We start from the raw sequence: 20,505 nt of genomic DNA on the forward strand, positions 1-20,505 counted from the left end.
TCCGGCTTAATTAGCTATCGATAGCAATAGCTACTCGGCGAGTATTACGGAGGATCTCCCGAATGTCGTCTAACGTAGCCTCTTTGTTCTTTTCGAATATAATACGCTAGGTTATCGCGCCGAGAAATAGGGGAGGGTAGTTTGTAAGATATAGGTATGTCTTCTATATAGACTCCCTTTCGTAGAAGTCTTCCGGAAGACCGTTTGTAGCTAGCATTTCGTTTGCTAGTTGCTTGAAGTCTTCGGGGGAGAAATCGGTAGCCTTTAATCCTAGAGCTTCCTTAAGCGTAGCCTATAATAATTAGCTAGATCTCTACGGTTGATTTAGGTAGCCGGAATCTATAGCCGGCAGCTGTAGCCGGCAGCTGTAGCCGGCATTTTAGAAGACATACCTCTTTCTAGAACGCTGTATCTATATTAACTCTCCTCTCTCCTTAAGATTCCCGATACCGTTTAGAATAGAGATAGTTCGTAGGCGATAAGTTCCTATCCCCTAGTTTCGGGTGTTTTAAGATTGAACCGTAGAAGTTGTAGACAATTACTAGTTAACCTTTGAGTCGAGAAGTCGTATAACGGTATAATGCCCCCTCTATAAAGAACTTCTAGAATGTGTCCGTTCGCTCCTTACTCCCCTATCGTATCGAGTACTTCCGGAGTTTATACTCCTTCGAACGTAAGTATAAAGGGAACTATATCTTATAGACCTATTAATTGAACTGCTCTATATACTCGGGTTTCTAAAGATACGCCTAGCTAGCCTTTTCGAAGATTTCCGGGTTAATACTCGATATTCTTATATCTCCGAACAACCTTCTGCTTAGACTCCGTAAAGGTAAGGACTAGGTAGTAGTACCCTATAATGAATTCCTACTACTAGGATTCGGAGAGGATGAATCTAGCCCTAATCGTAGTCTAGGACTCGATAGGCTCGAAGGTGAGTATGCGACCTCCTCTCGACGTTGTCGTAATCTCGCTCGTATACTAGACTGTTTCGACTGTCGTCTCGTTGTTACCCTTCCTAGTGTAGCGCCTAGTATATGTATAATGTCGGTCGGTATGTTTTAAGGTTTCGTACGGTAAGGTAAGGACTTAGGAGTAGTAGATGTGTACTAGTAGCTATAGAGAAACACCCTTTCTTTTATAGTATCGTATCGTTAGGAACAGCTAGGCAGTAAATAGCTAGCTACCTTTTTTTTTTGTTTCCTAGCTACCTAACTACTAGATTTTTTTTCCTAGCTACCCTAGCTAGCCTAACTACTAGAATTTCTTTCCTAGCTACCCTAACTACCTGAATTTTGCCTTCTATACGGCGGCTCTCTCCTACTAACGGAACCGAGCTACTATACCTAACGAATCTAAGCTCGTTTTTAGTCTCAATCTATCCTCTTTCGGTATAAGATACTCGATAAGCAAATACTTAGGCCGAGTCTGACTACGAAACCTAAGACTAACTAATAGCTCTATTAACCAATCCTAATCCTCGAACTCCTTCCGCTTCTTAGTAAAGACCTTAAAGAGCGCTCGAGCTTCTTCGGGTGCCTGCGGAGTAGTCGAGATAAAGCCGTATCGCTGAAATGGGTAATCCTTCGGAGGCTTATATAGAGATTTAGAGAATTCTAACGCTAACCTATCCTACTAGCAGCTTAGATTCCGGATACAAGCCCTCTCTGCCTTAGTAAAGATTTTATGTAGTAGTAGCACTCTGCCTTCGAGAAACGCTTTCTGTTTAACTATTAGTATCTGCCGGCTACGAACGCCGGCTACATATACCGAGTATAGAATAATTACCTATACCCCTTCCTCCTATAGTAACACTTCTACCGTCCCTAGATACCTAGCCCCGATCGTATTAATTGCAAGCTACTTTGCCTTTATAGACGTAAAGGCTTCGCTCTAATACTAATAAAGAAACTTCTACTCTATATCGAGGATATAAAGACGACTAGTCTCGATTCCAATCCTTGCTAGCTTTTCGTAGTAGCTTTAACTATAATTTTCTAGATTGATAGGACTTATGCCTTAGCCCTTTACTAGTATCTCGTCTCTTTAACTGTGCTCGATCTACTCCTAGCGCTTATCGTCTATAGCGTTAGGCCCTAAGACTGCACCTATTACTAGATCGACGTATAGTATCTCCTCGCTTTTTTTAGTTCCTTTATTCGTAGCATTAAGCTCTGTCGCGGCATCCTAAACTCTAGTATTGTTATTCTCGGCTATCTAAACATCTCCGTTACTATCGGTCGTATCGATAGAGGTAGCGACTATAGGTCTGAATGCTATTAGTTAACGTGTTAAAGAAAAATATACCGGCTATAGCTGCCGGCTACGGCTACCGGCTATAGCTGCTAGCTACGGCCGCTAGCTAGATTGACTTACGCTACTAGAACTTTACGCTCGAAAACTGGCCGCAATTCTTTCCTCCTCTTAGCCTTCTCTTAGGTTGTCTTCTTATTCTAACCTTCACTTTTTTCTATAGGCGCTAGCTATCGATAGAATGCCTTATTCCGCGCCTTTCTTCTCTTATCCTTAGCTCTTTTATCCTTATCTATCTTGTCCTTTCTCTCGCGGTCTCGTACGGAATTCTTCTTCGTAGAGTACTCCTCTTTAGTCTTACGCTTTTTAGTTAGACGCTTAGGCAAAACAAACTCGCGGTCTTTAGTTCTATCTTCTGTTTAGCGCGCGGCGCGCTTCTCTCTTGCTATTGTAAGGGAAAGGGGCGGGGGCGTAGCGTGTAGTAGTTGTTGTCGGTATAGGTATAGAGGAAGAAGTTGAAAGTATAAGAATATCGCGAAGCCCTAATTGTTGCCGCCTACGTAACGTTATATAGATAAGCTTTCGCAACTACGGCAACTACGCCCCGGCAATAGCAACTACGCCCTAGCAACGGTAACTACGCCCTAGCAACGGCAACCACGCCCTAGCAACGGTAATAAAGCGTAGTAAATACAACCTAGTAACTATTATAGCCGGCAATCGTAGCCGGCAGTCGAATAAGAGTGTCCTTGTAGCAAAACTACGCCCTAGCAACGGCAACCACGCCCTAGCAACGGTAAAAGAGCGTAGTAAATGTAACAGAGTTACTATTATGGCCGGCAATCGTGGCCGGCAGTCGAATAAGAGTGTCCTTGTAGTAAAACTAATACAGTCTCTGGTTCAAACTAGGAATCTATATAGTTCGAAAAAACCAAACCGGAACTAGGGAGCTGGTTCGCCGCTAAGAAACTAAACTATATACGTTTAGTAGTTCGGAAACCGAACCACTGCGGGGTCTAGGCGGAGCGATATATAAGTAAGTCCGGCTTAGCTCCTTATTTACTAGGACGGTACGTAATCTCGAAGTTAAACCTACTAAGGAATTCGCTCTAGCGAGCTTAGCGGCGATTAAGTTACTTAGTAGATATATAGAACTATAGATTGCGGTAATCGGTAATAACTTAAATAGGCTCTTCGTTAGATCGGTAACCTTCTAATTTAGGCCTCTATAATTTAAAGGCTTTAATAATAGCGAGAAGCTCTTTATCGTAGATCTCGTAGTTATATTTAGCGGGCGTTATCTTCTTTAAGAAGTAAGTAACGGGTTTCTATACGCCGTCGATATATAGTTAAAATATAATACCGATAGTAATATAATCGGAAGCGTCGGTTTCGATTATTATAAATAGGTCCGGGTTATAATAAGCTAATACTAGCGTAGAGATAAACGTAGCTTTAAGTCGTTCGAAGGAGTCTTAGTAGGCTACTATCTATACGAAGGGCGTATCTTTATACGTTAGTAGGACTATAGGTTTAACGATATATACGAAGTCGCGGATAAAGTATCGATAGAAGTTCGCGAAGCCGAGGAAGGACTATATATCTTTAATATTAGTAGGAATAGGCTAGTCGCGTACGGCTTTAATCTTCTTATCGTTTATATAGATACTATCGGTACTAATAACGAGACCTAGGTACTTAACTATTATTACCTTAAACTCTAACTTTAATATATTAGCTCGTAGGCCGGCTTTAAGGAGTACGTCTATTACTTAGCGTACGTAATAGCGATATTCTTCGATCGAATTAGAGTAGATAAGTATATTATCTAGATACGTAGTATAAAATATGTCGAGGAAGGGTCGGAGAGCGTTATTAATATATTACTAAAAGGTTAATAGTATATTATAGAGCCCGAATAGTATAACCTTATATTCGAAGAGACTATAACGGGTATAGAAGGCTATTTTCTACTCGTAACCTAGTTCGATACGAAGTTAATTAAAGGCCGAGATAATATCGAGTTTAGTATATATTACTACTTTACTTAATCGATCGAATATCTCTTAAATAAGAGGGATAGGGTATCTATTCTTTACTATAATCTCGTTTAGCTTATAATAGTCTACGTAGAACCGTAAACCTCTACTAGGTTTCTTAACGAATAGTACTAGCGAAGAGTACTATAAGGTTAATACTTAAATAAAGCCCTTATCGAGGTTGTTTTTTAAATAGTTACGTAGGACTTCTAATTCCTCGTACGATATACCGTAGAGCGGGCCGTACGTCGTTTCCTTACCTTCGATAATATCGATATAGTAATTCTATCTAAGTCGGTATAGTAGCAACTTCTTCGTATCTTCCTACGAGAACAATATTAGCCTACCGTAATAGTACTAAGGGACTTTATCGGCGGGGTTAATATACTTCTTCTTAGCTATCTCTTTTTCTATATCTCGTAATAATATAGCGAATACGAATAAATCCTTCTTCTTTATTTACTAGTCGAAGACCTATATGCTTACTAGAGCTATAGTTATACCGGTAATATAGATAAGCGGTAGTAATAAGCGTTTCCGCACTAGTCGAGGTAACGGAATTAGCAGAGGTAAGGGCGGAGATAAGAACTAAGTTAATACTAATCGGCGCGTAGGACAATCGCGTTATATATAGTACTTTCGTATTAAGTCGATAAGTTTTACTATATCGGTATTATCCGATAGGTTATAAGCTAGTTGCTATTAATAGTACTACGTAGCTACGGGCTCGGCATAAGCTAGCGTATTGTTATCTTTATAGTCGAATAAGCCGTAGGCGCGGACGATAGTATATAAGTCGTTATAATGTTCCTTATAGTAATCGGAGTCGAACTATACTCGGTTAAGCTTCTAGTCGATACGAGGGTTGTATTTATTAAGCTACGGGCGGCCGAGAATAATAGGATAATATCTTAATATAGTAAGGTAGAAGGCCCTATATTCGATATAGCTATTAATATTAATAGTCGCTCTAGCGTACTAAGTAACGTCTACTACGAAACTACCGTCGAAAGCAGTTAATCTACGAGGCTCCTTTAGGTTATAGATAGGGAGCTAGTATTAGTACGCATAATATAAGTTAATAAAAGATAAACCGGTATAGCCGTAATTAACTATTGCTAATAATTAGTATTCGATATCCTACCCTATATCTAGCAAGCTAGACTAAGGTTTATTATAAGCTATTAAAGTATAATATAAGACGAGATATTAATTATCGCCCTCGGGTATAATACTTCCTAATAATACTAATAAACTAATCTATAAATCTTTCTACTATCGATATTTCCTTCTATAATAGTAGCCTAGGTTCTTCGGTAATAACGGTATAGGTAACTCTATCGGTATAGGCTCTTAAACGCGACTTTGTCTAAGAGCTATGCTTTTCCCTCCTTATCGCTACTATAAGCGTTTTTATTATCGATAGGAGGTAGATCGGCCGGAGCGGCGGTAGTACCGAAGGCGGAGATATTAGTATTTAGACGATTACTACGGCCTTAAGCGCGGCAGATAAGCTCTAGATAAGTAGTATTAGAGTAGACGTAATTGCTACTATAGAAGCGATATAAACCTTCGCGGCGGCGGCGATCTCTCTCTTTAAGCGTTACGCGACGACGATTACCCTAACCCTAACTCTAACCCTAACCCTAACCCTAACCTTAAGTAGTAGAGAGGTCTATAGCGTCCGGGTCGCGGACAGTCGTAGTCGTAGTCGTAGTAGTACTAGTATTATTACTATTATTCGCTAAGGTAAATTGTCCTTAGTTATTACGTAGAGCGACGTATTCTTAAGGAGCGTACCTATTATTAGAGCCGCTAGCGTTATTATTGCTATAGTTAGTATTCGAGCCTTAGTTAGTAGTATTACTAGATCCTAGCTTAGTATTATCGCGGCTACTTTCTACGCGATATTAGCGGAGCCGATTATCGATAATAGTTAGATAGCGATATAATACTAAGAAGTTAGTAGGCTTATTATATATATTGCTAAGCGCTATCTTTAATTCGGAAGACAAGCTACGCTTAAGAGCGTTAACCTAGGCTCGGCCTTTATAACCGAGTAAAGCGTTAAGTCGATTAAACTCCGTAAGGTAGTAAGCAAACTCCTTATTCTTCTACTTTAAGTTATCTAGCTTATAACTAGTAGTAGCGACCTCGTTAGGGTCGCCGAAGGCGTTAACTAATAGGTTACGGAAGTTATCGAGGTCGTCGAAATCTACGATTACGCCCTATTTATTATAACGGATATATAGCTAGACTATCGAGCGGGCTTTACCGGTAGTACGACTATACGTATATATTAACCGGTCTTATAGTATTAGAAAGCGGTTATTATTAATTATTAACTTAATCGTAAGCTTAGTAAGGAAGGGCTTTAGCTTCTTATAGTCTCTATCGTATTTCTCTAGGTCTAGATACTTCTCGCTCTTATTATATCTAGTATAGTTATTATCGTCGTTAAAGCTACGGTTAAACCTAGGGCGGCGGAGAGGGTCTAGTCGGTCGCGAGATCGTAGCACTAGGTCGTAACCGAAGTTATTATTAATATTAACGGGATTATCCTAACCCTTAGGGTTAGTATTTAGGCGGCCGAAGCGTAAACGACCGAGATAGTCGAAAGCGCTAAGAGGTCGACGAAAGCTACTACTACCTAGTATAATATCTTTAGGTACTAGGTATACGTTAGACGGGCGACGGAACAAGGGTTAGCTATTATTTAGTATAGGTCCTTAGCCGCCGACCGGGTTACGTAATAAGGACGCTTCGGCGTTACGATAAGTACGAGTAGCTTATTCGCTAGCTCGGCGGGCGATATCTTCTACGGAAGACTATTATTATTATAGACGTACGGCTTGCTAAGCAAGGTTATTACGTTGCTAGTACGCGATATTTAGTACATTACGTACTACCTCGGCGGCTTAGCGTTAGTGTTCTACTTCTATACGAGCCTATACTAGCTCGCTATTAAGGTAGGTATTAGTTTTATAATAGGCTTGTTATACTCGCTCTAGTATTTCTACTTCTTACTAGTATTGTTAACGGAGAGTAGCTACTAACTAGTATAACGCGGTTATACGTTAAAAGACGTATTTAGCGGCTTCCTGCTTATTTACTCTACTAAAGAGCTACTAGAAGTTCTAGAGATTGCTAGGTAAAGGCTAATATAGTATACTATCGATGTCTGTAAGGCTAGGTCGTAGACCCTACGGAGGTTGTTGCTCTAGTACACTGTTTAACTAGGCACTAGCTATTCCTACTTAGTTAGGCGTATTTATATATTCCGAGCCGCTACTACGATTAGTAGGCGGTTATAAAGGATCTATAACGGATCGGCGGTGTTACTACGGTTAAGTAGCTTACTATACTTAATATAGATTAGTATGTAGGTCCTAATATAATATAAGGTTTATTAGCGCTATCGTATAACGAGAAGCGTAAAAGGGCGATAGCGATCGCCGGCGATATAATTCTTCGTATAGATATAAACGATAGCACCTACGACGTTGTCGTAGGTAATAAAGGAACTCGTTATTCTATTAAGATATCAATTAGATAGCTATCTAAATTAATAACGAGTTAGAGAAGGAAGAGAGAGAGGCTCTCTCGCGGAAGAGGCTTTTATCCGCTTAGCGGATACCTTAGGCATCGAGTTACGTAACTTCGGGTCGCTTATAGCTTAGGTCTAATAACACCCCTAGGGTAGCATTAGCTAGCCCCGTTACGTAACTTTAAATTTTATATACAAGTCGCTAAGATCGTAACAGTTATATAAATATTATAGTACTACCTTTAAGTCGTTCGGGGATATCTATAGCGTTATATACTTACTTAACCCGGTAGAAAAGGATATATACTAGTAGAGGCTAGAATAGAAGGCGGACGAGATATAGCCGAAGTATTACTAGACTATTCTAGAAAAGATATTCTACGAGCGTCGGAAAGAAACTAGTCTAAATGTAGCTCCTATAAAGAAAAAGAAGGTTTAGAAGGCTCCGATATTATATCTATTTCGTAGGTAGGAAGTAGAGGCAGAAGAGGAAGCAACTACTAAAGTAAATAAAGAAGAGTTCGATCTCTATCGGCGCGCGAGTAAGTATAAACCCGTAGGCTCGGAAAGAGGGCTAATAATCTCTAGATCTTACCGATCTTCTAGACGAATTCGGAGACGATATTCTCGCTATATAGTAGCGGTTAGAGCCTAAGTTTCTAACGATAGCGTCGGTCGCTCGGGACGTCCTCGCTATCCTAAGCGTAGGTATAGGCTATAAGAGGTCTTTTAGTATCGCTCGTTACTAGGGCCGCTTTAATCGAATATACTCGCCTACTACCTTCTAATCTATTATAGTATTCCGATACTATCTCCTCTACTAGAATCGCTAAGGTAGGTTACTAAAGATTATACTAAAGGAGTTAATCGAGGAATTAGAAAACCTTAAGATCGAAGAAACCTAGGAGCGCGAAGAGAATACGAAATTTAGTCTAAGCGAAACCCTAATTAGCGATAACGAAGAGGAGGAGGGCGGAGGTAGAAGGCGATACTAGGTCGAGAAGCGGAAACGTATATAGGCTTAGAGTAGCTTTAAGGAGACGAAGCGTTTACGTATAAGGTAATATAGCCGGCGTATATAGCCGGTATATATCCGAAATATGTTTCGAATTCCTAGGACCTAAACAGACTAGTTGCTATAGTAACCGATCCCGCTTACCTACGGACTATTTCTAATTCTCTATTCGCTCTTCCTCTCCTTCTTCCCTTTCCCTATATTCTTAAAGACAAATATACCTTAAGGATTCGGCTCTTCGGGCTTTCCTAAGCCGGCTGCCTCCCCTTCCTTAAGCTACTATCCTTTATTCGAATCTAACGATAACCTAATAAGGCGGTTTAATAGAAGACTATTTATTCTAGAAGGCAAGAAGCATTAATATCTCCTTACGATTATATACTTATTAATTTTCTAGGTCCTACCGATATGCCCTCGTCGCCTAAACGCGTAGATAAATATCTTTAGAGGCTAAAGGGCAAGGGTAAAGTAAGCTAAGTATAGGGAGACCGTAGCGAGAACGAGATATCGGAAGAGTAAGGCTCTCCGTAGTATATACGAAGGAAGGGGGTTCCTCGGAAAATAGTACCGAAAAATAAGAAGGCTATAGGTAGATAGGAGAAGGCTAAAAAGAGTAGGCGGACGAAGACTATCGCGAAGAAAAGTTATCTTTCTATTAAAAGAAAGGGAACAAGGTAGGACTCGACGATAAAGAAGCGGCGCTTTAAACTAGGTACTATTACCTTTCGCTAGATCCGGCTTTTCTAAAACAAAAGAGGGACCGAGCTTTTAATCCCTAAGACTCCCTTCTAGCGACTCGTCCGAGAAATTACATTAGATTTTCGGTCTAGTATACGATTTACGGCTAAGGCGATTAGTACTTTTTAGGAAGCTACGGAGGCATTTCTCGTAACCGAGCTTAAGCTTTTAAACCTCCTTACTATCTATACGAAGCGGGCTACTCTTTAAAATAAAGATATATAGCTTCTAGCTAAAATTCGGCGTCGGTTTATAGCGGATTAGTTAGAAATTGTATTTAGTCGTTAGATTAACCTAGGAGGAGGCCTATTTTCGTATCCTTTTACCGGCTATAGATGCCGGCTATATTTCTAATTTTATCTCCGCGCCGTCCCTAAATCTAAGGTACGAAGTAGAAACCTAGCGCTCTATATTTACCCGGCTATTATAGAGACGAGCTATATTTAGATTAGTTTCTTCGTATATCGCGACCTAGCGGATAGTAAGCGAAAGGGCGATAGAACGTTTATAATACGTCTCTATTTAGACCTAAAATATAAAGGTCCTAAGGAGCCCTAGCATTCTAACTATAAGGAGATTCTTTAGTATTAGCACTTTAATCCTCTATACTACGAGGTAGATAGTAAGCCTACGAGAGAGAAACTTTAACGAAAAATTCTCTATAATGCGTAGCGCTATTATATAGCTATAGATACGTACTAAGTCCGGCAACTCGAAGAAGAATTAAGATAGCGTATTAGCGACCGAGGAAGAGATCGATAGTATACTAGTAGAGTCGAGGTCTTATAAGCGAAGTATAAGATAATATAGGCTCTTAGTCGTATAGAGTAACGTACTATATAAATAACTAGGCGTACTACTCTTATTTACTTACGACCTATATCCTAGGATACTCTTCTCGTACTTTTTATACTCTTTTCTAATACCTTACCTATAATCGCTCCGCGACAACCGAGTAAATATAAGCTATAGGATTTCCGCTCGGTACCTTAGCCTTCGAGATACGGCGGAGTTGATTCTCTATAATACGTAGCGCTATTATATAGCTATAGATGCGTACTAAGTCCGGTAACTCGAAGAAGAATTAAGATAGCGTATTAGCGACCGAGGAGGAGATCGATAGTATACTAGTAGAGTCGAGGTCTTATAAGCGAAGTATAAGATAATATAGGCTCTTAGTCGTATAGAGTAACGTACTATATAAATAACTAGGCGTACTACTCTTATTTACTTACGACCTATATCCTAGGATACTCTTCTCGTACTTTTTATACTCTTTTCTAATACCTTACCTATAAGCGCTCCGCGACAACCGAGTAAATATAAGCTATAGGGTTTCCGCTCGGTACCTTAGCCTCCGAGATAGGGCAGAGTTGAATTTAGAGCGATAGCCGGCACTCGTAGCCGGTATATAGAGACGGTAGTAGGCCTTTTCCTACTAAATAACTAGCTTGTTTAGTATAGCCTACCTAATATTTCTTATATTTACTAGTAATAGGCCTAGGTTACTTATAAGATTACTATAGCTAGTAAAGGCATTACTAAAGAATATCTATACTATAGTAGGATACTATTATTACGCCGGCTATTTATTAAAAGGACTTAAAGGAGGCTTTCGCCTATTACTATACCGGCTATATATGCCGGCTATATTTTAAAGTCTACCGTACCTACCTTTTTTAGCCGTACCTGCCTTTTTTAGCTATACCTGCCTTCTTTCCTTGCTCTAACGTTACTATAATATAGGCTTGCGCGAAGCTTACTCTATTGCCTAGCGATACCGCGATACTACCGCTATATTTAACCTTCGTATCGATACCTATACCTCTACGCTCTATATCTACTACCTCCGTAATACCCTCGCTCCGCGCGCGCCTTCGTATACCTTCGTAACGCACTTTTTTCCTTAATTCGACGACTTTTATAATAGCGAGTCTACTTAACTAAGTTACGACGCCTCGTAAGAAGGGACCTAGTGCTTCTACGGGTCGCAATAAGACCGGAAATAGTAGAACGAGTATAGTATATTAACGTAAGAGGGCTACTACTACTACCGCTAGCTCCGGTACTAGAAAGGGCGTCGCGAGCAAGGCTCTACGTAAGACAACGGCGGGTAAGGCTCTACGTAAGACGACAACTAGCGCTTCTACTACTAGTAGCAATCGTACGAAGCGTCGATAGCGCCTAGGAAGTAAGTCCTATTTATAGCCGGTAGCGTAGCCGGTAGCGTAGCCGGCAGCGTAGCCGGCATTCTTACTATCTTTTTACTAATCCTTCTTTAGCCGTAGCCCTCCGTTAGATTCGGTAGTATTAGAAGAGTTCTAAGCTCCTAATCCGTAAAGCTCCTTTCTAACGACTTATTCGCGAAATTGCCTAGGATTATAGAACGGACCTTCGCTTCTAAGCCTCCGCGATAGGCGCCCTTTAAGAGGCTATAGAAGCCTACCTAGTTCGTATCTTCGAATGTATGTTTCTCTTCTACCTCTTTTCGGACTATACTAATACTATTTTAGCGGTTAACCTTATAGCTATCTACGCGAAGCGTATAACGATTATAGATAAGGATTTTAAAGCACTCGATTAGATTCTAAAAGGCTAGAATGTCTATATTCGAGATAGTACTAGGTAGGATAGATATTCTAGTAGGAAGGATATTCGTAGTATTATCTATAAGCTTTTCTATATACGAAATAAGCTGCTGTTATACGGCGCTATATACCGCGCTCTAAATACTCTCTAAGCATATATATATAGTATAGTATGCTTTATTAGCCGTACGGAATAGAAGTCTCCTAAAATCCCGTTAGTACTAAGGAGTTAAAAGGCCGGCTACGCTACCGGCTACGCTACCGGCTACGCTGCTAGGTCTTACAAAAAACTAAAAGAAGATAGACATTCTAGTTAATTTGTATTAGTTTGGATTTTTAGAAAAAGAAAACAAGGAAAAAAGGAAGAAGATTAAAGAACCTAATACTTATAGTTATAGGTATTATCCCTATTCTCTAGACTATATTATATACCTGCTTTCGCAACTCTACCTAATACTCCTACTAAATATCCTTATACTCTACCTACTAGAAATTTAACTAGGTACCTAGACCTGTAGCTGCCTCTATATCTTTTACTATCTTCTATAGGTTAAAGGACTCCTCTATAGTAGCCTCTACTTCCTTATACAATACGAAGTTACTACCTACCCTATCCTTAATATCTACTAAATAACCTAGAGTTCTAAGGAACGAACTAGCATTCGGCTATAGTATAGCGAGTAACTAGTAGAACGCCCTATAGAGCTACCTTATAGCTGTTTCGTATATAGTGCCGATATCGAGGGAGGAGCTATCCTAGTACTTAATATTAGAGTATAGTTTAGTAGGAAAGTATATAAACTTCTTATAGAGAGCTTCGACGGAAATCGATAAGTTCTATCTAGATCTAGATAAAGACATTCTACTAAGCAGTTAGGGAATTGAACCGTAAACGAAAGGATAAAATTTATACCTAAGGAGTGCAGTTTCCGAACTAAACTATAATGCCTTATATATATATATATATATGCTTTTGATTAGTTAGTGCCCTTAGCTAATTGTCTATAGATTTGAGGTTATATAAGTACCTTTATACAACTACGTAGCCTAAGTAGGATTCGAAAATTCTATAAGTACTAAGGACTAAAAATGCCGGCTACGCTGCCGGCTACACTGCTAAGTCTTACAAAGGGCTTGCTTAAAGCTACGTATACATTCGTATACTTCTTAAAAACCGATAAATTATATAGTTCGAACTAGCTACTTATATAGTTGCTTAGCAAACCAACCTAAACTAAACTAGAGTTTCGGCTTAGCAAACTAAACTAAACTAACCCGAACTACTACGGGGTCTACCCGAGAAGTAGTACCTATAGGTTTAGCGGCTATTCTCCTACGCGATTTACTACGCCCGTAGCGACGTAGAAGTTATCGAGACTATCGACGAAATAGTAGCGGAATTACGTAAGAAACACGCTTCGGACAAACAGGTACAATACCTTCTTAATAACTAGCGCGAGAAGTCGTATTTATAGGCGACCTAGGTACGGCTAGAAAGCCCTCTTTTAATACAGGTACAGACAACGTCGCCTCTTAAGAGCTATTATAACGCTATTAAATACGATAAGAAGAAGGAGATAGTCTAGCTATCTATATATAGCATAATAGTCGAGCTAATAACGGTTAACGCTCGATAATTATAGAAGGCAGACCTCTAATTATATAGAGTTAGGAAAACTACTAACTTCTAGAAGATTAAAGAGCTGCCTTTATTCGAGCGGCTTCAACCTTTAGCGGCTTAGGACCTTATTAGAAAGCAGCTATCGATTATAGAAGAGTATAAAGCAAAGGGCCTTCCGACTTACTATAGCCTTATACTATATAATAGATAGAAGCCGGCTTACTATAACTGCCTTCTATAGTTTTAGACATACCTGCCTTATTACTATATCCTTAGATTCTACCTGTTTATTACGCCTTTAATACTCTAGCAATAACAGGTATACGTCAATTAATATACCGGCTTCAATTCTATATAGATTAGTCTATATTAGAAGTAGCGAGATAGCAATTAACTATAGCTAGAAGGATACGAAGACACACGGAAGCTATAGACTATAGGCGACCTATATCTTCGTAATTTAAGGTTATACTATAACGAGGCTATAGAAGGCCTTTCTTAGTACTTCTATCGTATACGCGACGATAAGACCGTTAATCTAGTAGTACGCGATAGCTATATACGCGGCTTCCTTCGTAAGGTTAAGGATACGCTATATAGCGTTACTAACTACTCGATTACTAATTACTACGAGAGCGGCGCCCCTAAGGTTACCTTTATAAGTAAGCGGCCGCGGTAGTAGACCTTATACTTTCTAGCGTAGCTAACGACTCTAACTCGATCGATAACCTTAACCCTCCGAGCGCTAGCTATAGCGCGGCCGCTGCGATAGCGATAACAATAGCGTATTAATTAGGCTCTATTATCGTTACCTACGCGCCCTCACTTCGAGCCGCTACGTCGCGAGTCGCTACTAGATATATAGTCGGTATAGCCTATAGATATTAACTTAGTTAAAGAGATAGATTTAATAGGCGATACGCCTCGAGCGTCGAATACGTCCTTTATCGACCTTATAACGCCTTAGCGGCCGTTACGAGTTATAGACCTTAGATTAGAGGCATTAGTAGCTTCTTAATACGACTAGATAAATAACGACGATATAATATATAAGATAAAAAGTAAGAGAAGGACTTCTAATCGATACGGCGATAGTAATAAGAGGTAGAGATAACATAGCGATAGCAACAAGAGGTAGAGTTGATATAGCGATAGCAACGTCGTTAAAATAGCTTCTATATATAGGCCTATAGTACTAGTAATACGTATTAATATTAGAGTTAACCCCTGTCTATCTAGTTAACTAGTTAGGCAAGCCGTCGTGCTAAGAACACCCTCCTTCTTAACCCCAATCGTTACCTTAGCTAAGGCCATTTTAATCCGGAACAGGTTATACCACTATATCGGGACTCTGTCAGCAAACTTTGGTGGCTGCAGCCCAGAAGAGTGGTACACTAAAATCTTTGGACAATCGCCTCCATCTGTTTCTCAATGGGCGAAGCCATGAAATCGCAGCGGAAGGACTCAACCTCGACGACTTTCCATCGTATCTAGTTGATCTCCAACCACCAAGCTTCGATAGCAGCACTGGAATGCTTCGCATGGCGACAGTAACCAGATCTTAGCAACAGTTCTCGAGAGTCTCAACATGATGGGAAGTGGTCCAGTCTGAGGCACTGTCCAATCAGTCGCTACCTCGGCCAATGCAGTCTTGATTCCTTGAGCCGTAGCTAAGCTGTACGTCGTGTACCATCGAACTTTCACATACCATCTCTTGCCAAGGTGCTTTGCGATAATACAAGCACCCTCTCTCCTTTCACCATGTCATCCTCCGCCATCCTCCGCCGTACCTTGGCCACATCCAGCAAAATGTCGCCCTCAGCACCATCTCAAAGATTACAGCAGGTACAGAGACATTTCTCAAGCTCCACTCGTCGACCGAAAGAAATCCAGGATGCATATATCGTTTCTGCCGTACGGACGCCCTGTGCGGTCTTCAATGGCTCCTTTTCTTCTGTATCAGCACCAGAACTCGGCGCCACGGCTATCCGTGAAGCAATAAAACGGAGCGAAGTGCCAAAGGACAAATTCACACATGTGTACATGGGAAACGTGATGCAAGCTTCTGTGGGTCAAGCACCAGCTCGTCAAGCCACAATCTTTGCCGGATTAGATGCCTCAGTTGAAGCGACGACGATAAACAAAGTATGCGCGAGCGGAATGAAAGCTGTAGCAATCGCGGCACAACAGGTAGAGCTGGGACAAGAGCAGGCGCTGGTAGCAGGTGGAATGGAGAACATGAGTCGGGTGCCATATTATACTCCTCGCGGACCGCAACTACCTGCTTTCGGAAACATCACGGCTGAAGACGGACTCATCAAGGATGGACTTTGGGATGTGTACAACAAGATACACATGGGCAACTGCGCCGAAAGCACGGCGAAGAAGTACGACATCAGTAGAGAGGAGCAGGATGCATATGCGATTCAGAGCTTCAAAAGAGCACAAGATGCTTGGAAGAATGGATTATTCAAGGAGGAGATTGTGCCTGTCACAATCAAAGGCAAGAAAGGCGAGACTGTGGTCGCTGAAGACGAGGGCTACGGCAGACTGAAGCTCGACAAAGTGTCTACTTTGAAGCCGGCCTTCGATCGTTCTGGAAAAGGCACTGTCACAGCAGCAAACAGCTCGAGTATGAACGATGGTGCTTCAGCACTAGTGATCACAAACAAGGAGTTGGCGAAACAATACGGAAAGGGCAAGAGAGTACTGGCAAAGATTGTAGCATATGCGGACGCTGCCGTCGATCCGATTGATTTCCCGGTTGCACCGGCCAAGGTCGTACCGCTTGTGCTTGAGAGAGCGGGTATTTCGGCGGATCAGGTCAAGGTTTGGGAGTTTAACGAGGCGTTTGCCGCTGTGATCAAGGCCAATGCGAAGGTAAGTAAGCAATCTTCTCGAAGCCACCATTGCTGCAATGTAGAGAGGCTTCTTGGGCTCGTTTCGCCAGCCGAAGCAAGATTTGAAGCTGCCAGGCTAACGTTCATACCAGATTCTCGGACTCGAAAAGGCGGCGGTCAACCCGCGAGGCGGTGCGATATCCCTTGGGCACGCACTGGGAAGCTCGGGAAGCCGAATATTGGTTACGTTGCTCCATCAACTGGAGAAGGGCGAATATGGGTGTGCTGCGATTTGCAATGGTGGTGGTGCGGCGAGTGGAATGGTCGTTCAGATGGTTGATGCTGATGAGCTATGAGAAGAACACTGTATCAGTAAAAGCATGTAGATATGGATAATGAAGGAGGAGCACGTGAAAGCACGGTCGTGACCTGAAACTGGGCCGCATGAAAGCAGGGTCCTTGTTGTAGGTACTGTAGTGGATGGAGTTCGTACGGAAAGTGGTCTTCTCTGGTGACAGATGAGTGCCGAAGGTGAACGTCTGACTCCAACTTTCTGTTTCCTGCCTGAAACTTGATTGCTTGAGGATAGCGTGAAGGCGTGAAGGCAGCGAGCACGGCGATGATGGCATGTTGCGGGTGTCAGAGGCGCAACGGTAGTTCTTAATGCAGGTCACTTGTTAGCGTGTTTTCGGTGGCAGAACGGACACTCGAACTCCTGTTCACAGCCAGCAACTTCTACATCGGCGTCGCTGCGCCTGCTCGCCTGCCAGACACCACATCCTCACTTCTTGGACCGCCAAGTCCCCGTTTGCCCTTCACGCAGGCAGCCGGGGCGTGTGTGACTGGAGTGCAGTGCTGTCCAGGCACCGCTGGTTCTATCGACAAGTCCAAGCCCAGGAGATCGCGTCCTCCGTCTCCGTCCCGCACGGAGTCCTGAAAACAACACGACAACCACATATCGCCACCACCACCTAGAAACACCCGATACATCCAGCGCAGCCATATCGCTAAACGCGCCTGGGGCGCCCCACATCGCCCAATATGTCGACCGCCAACACAATCAAGGTCGTCGCTCGTTTCCGACCCCAAAACAAAGTCGAAGCCGCAGCTGGGAGCGAGCCTATCGTCGACTTTATCAGCGACGACACCTGTAGCATCAGCAGCAAAGAAGCCAGCGGCAGCTTCACCTTCGATCGCGTATTCCCCACCAACACCCAGCAGCATGATGTGTTCGACTACTCCATCCGTAGCACCGTCGACGATGTCCTGGCAGGCTACAATGGCACAGTCTTCGCCTACGGACAGACTGGATCCGGAAAGACATACACCATGATGGGCGCCGACATCAACGACGACGCCGCCAAAGGTATCATTCCTCGCATTGTCGAGCAGATTTTCACCACCATCATGCGAAGTGACCAGAACATTGAATTCATGGTCAAAGTCAGCTACATGGAAATCTATATGGAAAAGATCAGAGATTTGCTCATACCGCAGAATGACAATCTGGCTGTGCATGAAGACAAGCAGCGAGGCGTGTACGTGAAAGGCTTGGGAGAGTTCTACGTAGGATCCGCGGGAGAAGTTTACACCATCCTGGAAAGGGGAGGTCAAGCAAGAGCTGTCGCATCTACAAACATGAATCAGGAATCCTCGCGATCGCACTCAATCTTCGTCATTGAGGTCACGCAGAAGAACGTCGAGACTGGCTCTGCTCGGTCGGGTCGCCTGTTCTTGGTCGACTTGGCAGGTTCAGAAAAGGTCGGCAAGACTGGTGCGAGTGGTCAGACTCTCGAAGAGGCGAAAAAGATCAACAAGTCGCTCTCCGCCCTCGGCATGGTCATCAACGCCCTGTCGGATGGCAAGAGCAACCACATCCCTTATCGAGACTCGAAGCTCACCCGTATCCTGCAAGAATCGCTCGGTGGTAACTCGCGGACCACGCTCATTATCAACTGTTCTCCTATGTCATACAACGATGCCGAGACACTCTCCACACTGCGATTCGGCGAACGTGCAAAGACGATCAAACAGAAGGCCAAGATCAACGAGGAGCTCTCGCCTGCTCAGCTAAAGCAGCTTCTCAAGAAAGCGCAAGGACAGCTTACGACTTTCGAGTCATATATATCTTCGCTGGAAGGCGAAGTTGGGCAGTGGCGAAAGGGCGAGTCAGTGTCGAAAGAGAGATGGGTACCGGCTCTCAAAGAATACAAAGCACCAACAGACGCACCACCGAGAGCCCAGACGCCAACGAGCAGAGTCAAGGCTCAAGATGGGGCTGGAACTCCGGGACCAGACAGCAGACAAGACTTGGAGAGAGTGGCTACGCCTAGTCTCCCTCTCGAAAAAGACGAAAAGGAGGAATTTCTCAAGAGGGAGAATGAGTTGCAGGACCAGCTTGCGGAGAAGGAACGCAGCCTAGAAGCTGCCGAGCAGGCTCTCCAGGCCGCACGCACCGAACTCAAGGATTTGCGAGAATCACATGCCACGATCATGCACGCGAAGGAGGCCTTGCAGAGTCAGACCGAGTCTCTCAAGATGCAGGTCGAGAAGATAGAATTTGAGACCAAAGAGGCTGCCATCACGATGGACTCTCTGAAGGAAGCCAATGCCGAACTTACACAAGAGCTTGACGACGTGAAAAACCAATTGCTAGATGCCAAGATGTCGGCAAAGGAGTCTTCTGCGATGCTCGACGAAAAGGAAAGATTGAAGAAAGAGCGCATGGCGGCGATGATGGCTGGTTTCGACCTAGGAGACGGCATGATGTCGCAGAGCGAAATTCAGGTCAGGGAGATGATCCAACAAGTGCAGAGCCTGTTGGAGATCGCAGATAGCGGAGAATCAGTGGCGCCGGACGAGCTGCACGCGCTCAAGGACAGATTGATTGAAGTGCAGGGTCTGGTCAGACAAGCTGACATTAGCGCCAATGGCCATGCCGACAGTGCGCAGACTGCTATTCTGGAGCAGAAGCTCAGCCAAGCCCAGCGGGAATACCAGGAATTGCTTGAGAAGAACCTTTCCGAAGCTGATGTGGAAGAGGTCAAGCGAAGTCTCTTTGAGTCTATGTCTGCACAGCAAAACGGCAATGGCCACTCTGCTGACTTCGAGGATGCGCTGAAGCGGCAACAAGAAGAAAACGGCCGTATTCGAAGCGAGCTCGAGGCTCTTCGGAAGCAAGCAGTGAACGGAGCTAATGGTGGCACACTCAGCAAGCAGCTTTCAGATTTCGATGCGATCAAGAAGTCACTTATGCGCGACCTCCAAAACCGATGCGAGCGCGTCGTCGAACTCGAGATCAGTCTCGACAGCACCCGGGAACAGTACAACTCGATCCTCCGAAGCAGCAACTCCAAGCAACAGCAGAAGAAGCTCGCCTTCCTCGAGCGCAATCTCGAACAGCTTACCCTTGTGCAAAAACAGCTTGTCGAGCAAAATGCACAGCTCAAGAAGGAAGTCGCCATCGCCGAACGCAAGCTGGTGGCGCGAGGCGAGCGCATCCGCGGTCTTGAGGGTCTTGTGCAAGAAAGCCAAGAGAAACTCATGCTTGCTAACCATAAGTATGAACACGATACAGTTCTTCTACACGATCATATTGCTGACTCCAGTACTAGATTCGAAAGCCAGCTTATGGCTGTCAAAGAGCGTCTCGAGGCTGCCAAAACCGGATCTACTCGGGGACTGCCTAATTCCCCTGCACCGAACACATTTGGCAACAATCCTTTCGGTAGGATAGCGAAGCCACTGCGAGGTGGTGGGGGCGGCGACCAACCTGCCGTGCCAACGCTTGCAGGACTGCAGAACCAAGAGGGCGGTAGCAAGCGCAGCTCATGGTTCTTCCAGCAGCGGTCTTAGGGAACGCGC

General features: G+C 43.2%; 3 protein-coding genes across 3 annotated transcripts; 2 read left to right on the forward strand and 1 right to left on the reverse strand.

Annotated features, from left to right (window-relative positions):
- Nucleotides 1–15,155: 15,155 nt before the first annotated feature.
- Nucleotides 15,156–16,331, reverse strand: MYCFIDRAFT_207803 (uncharacterized protein; the record flags this gene model as incomplete). Its single annotated transcript, XM_007928472.1, has 3 exons — nt 15,562–16,331; nt 15,330–15,526; nt 15,156–15,300 (listed from the first exon to the last, which is right to left on the reverse strand). Exons 1-3 carry the CDS (start codon nt 15,577–15,579, stop codon nt 15,156–15,158), a joined length of 360 nt encoding a protein of 119 aa, XP_007926663.1. The 5' UTR covers nt 15,580–16,331.
- Nucleotides 15,509–17,159, forward strand: MYCFIDRAFT_59048 (uncharacterized protein). Its single transcript, XM_007927707.1, has 2 exons — nt 15,509–16,681; nt 16,794–17,159. The coding sequence occupies exons 1-2, from the start codon at nt 15,563–15,565 to the stop codon at nt 16,995–16,997; spliced, it is 1,323 nt and encodes a 440-aa protein (XP_007925898.1). The 5' UTR covers nt 15,509–15,562; the 3' UTR covers nt 16,998–17,159.
- Nucleotides 17,160–17,682: 523 nt separating this feature from the next.
- MYCFIDRAFT_38814 (uncharacterized protein) lies at nt 17,683–20,496 on the forward strand (the record flags this gene model as incomplete). The annotated part of the gene is made up of 2 exons (XM_007927586.1): nt 17,683–20,201; nt 20,256–20,496. 2 exons carry the CDS (start codon nt 17,683–17,685, stop codon nt 20,494–20,496), a joined length of 2,760 nt encoding a protein of 919 aa, XP_007925777.1.
- Between the last annotated feature and the right edge of the window lie 9 nt (nt 20,497–20,505).

The sequence above is a fragment of the Pseudocercospora fijiensis genome (assembly GCF_000340215.1).
Source record: "Pseudocercospora fijiensis CIRAD86 unplaced genomic scaffold MYCFIscaffold_4, whole genome shotgun sequence".
Taxonomy (NCBI): domain Eukaryota; kingdom Fungi; phylum Ascomycota; class Dothideomycetes; order Mycosphaerellales; family Mycosphaerellaceae; genus Pseudocercospora; species Pseudocercospora fijiensis.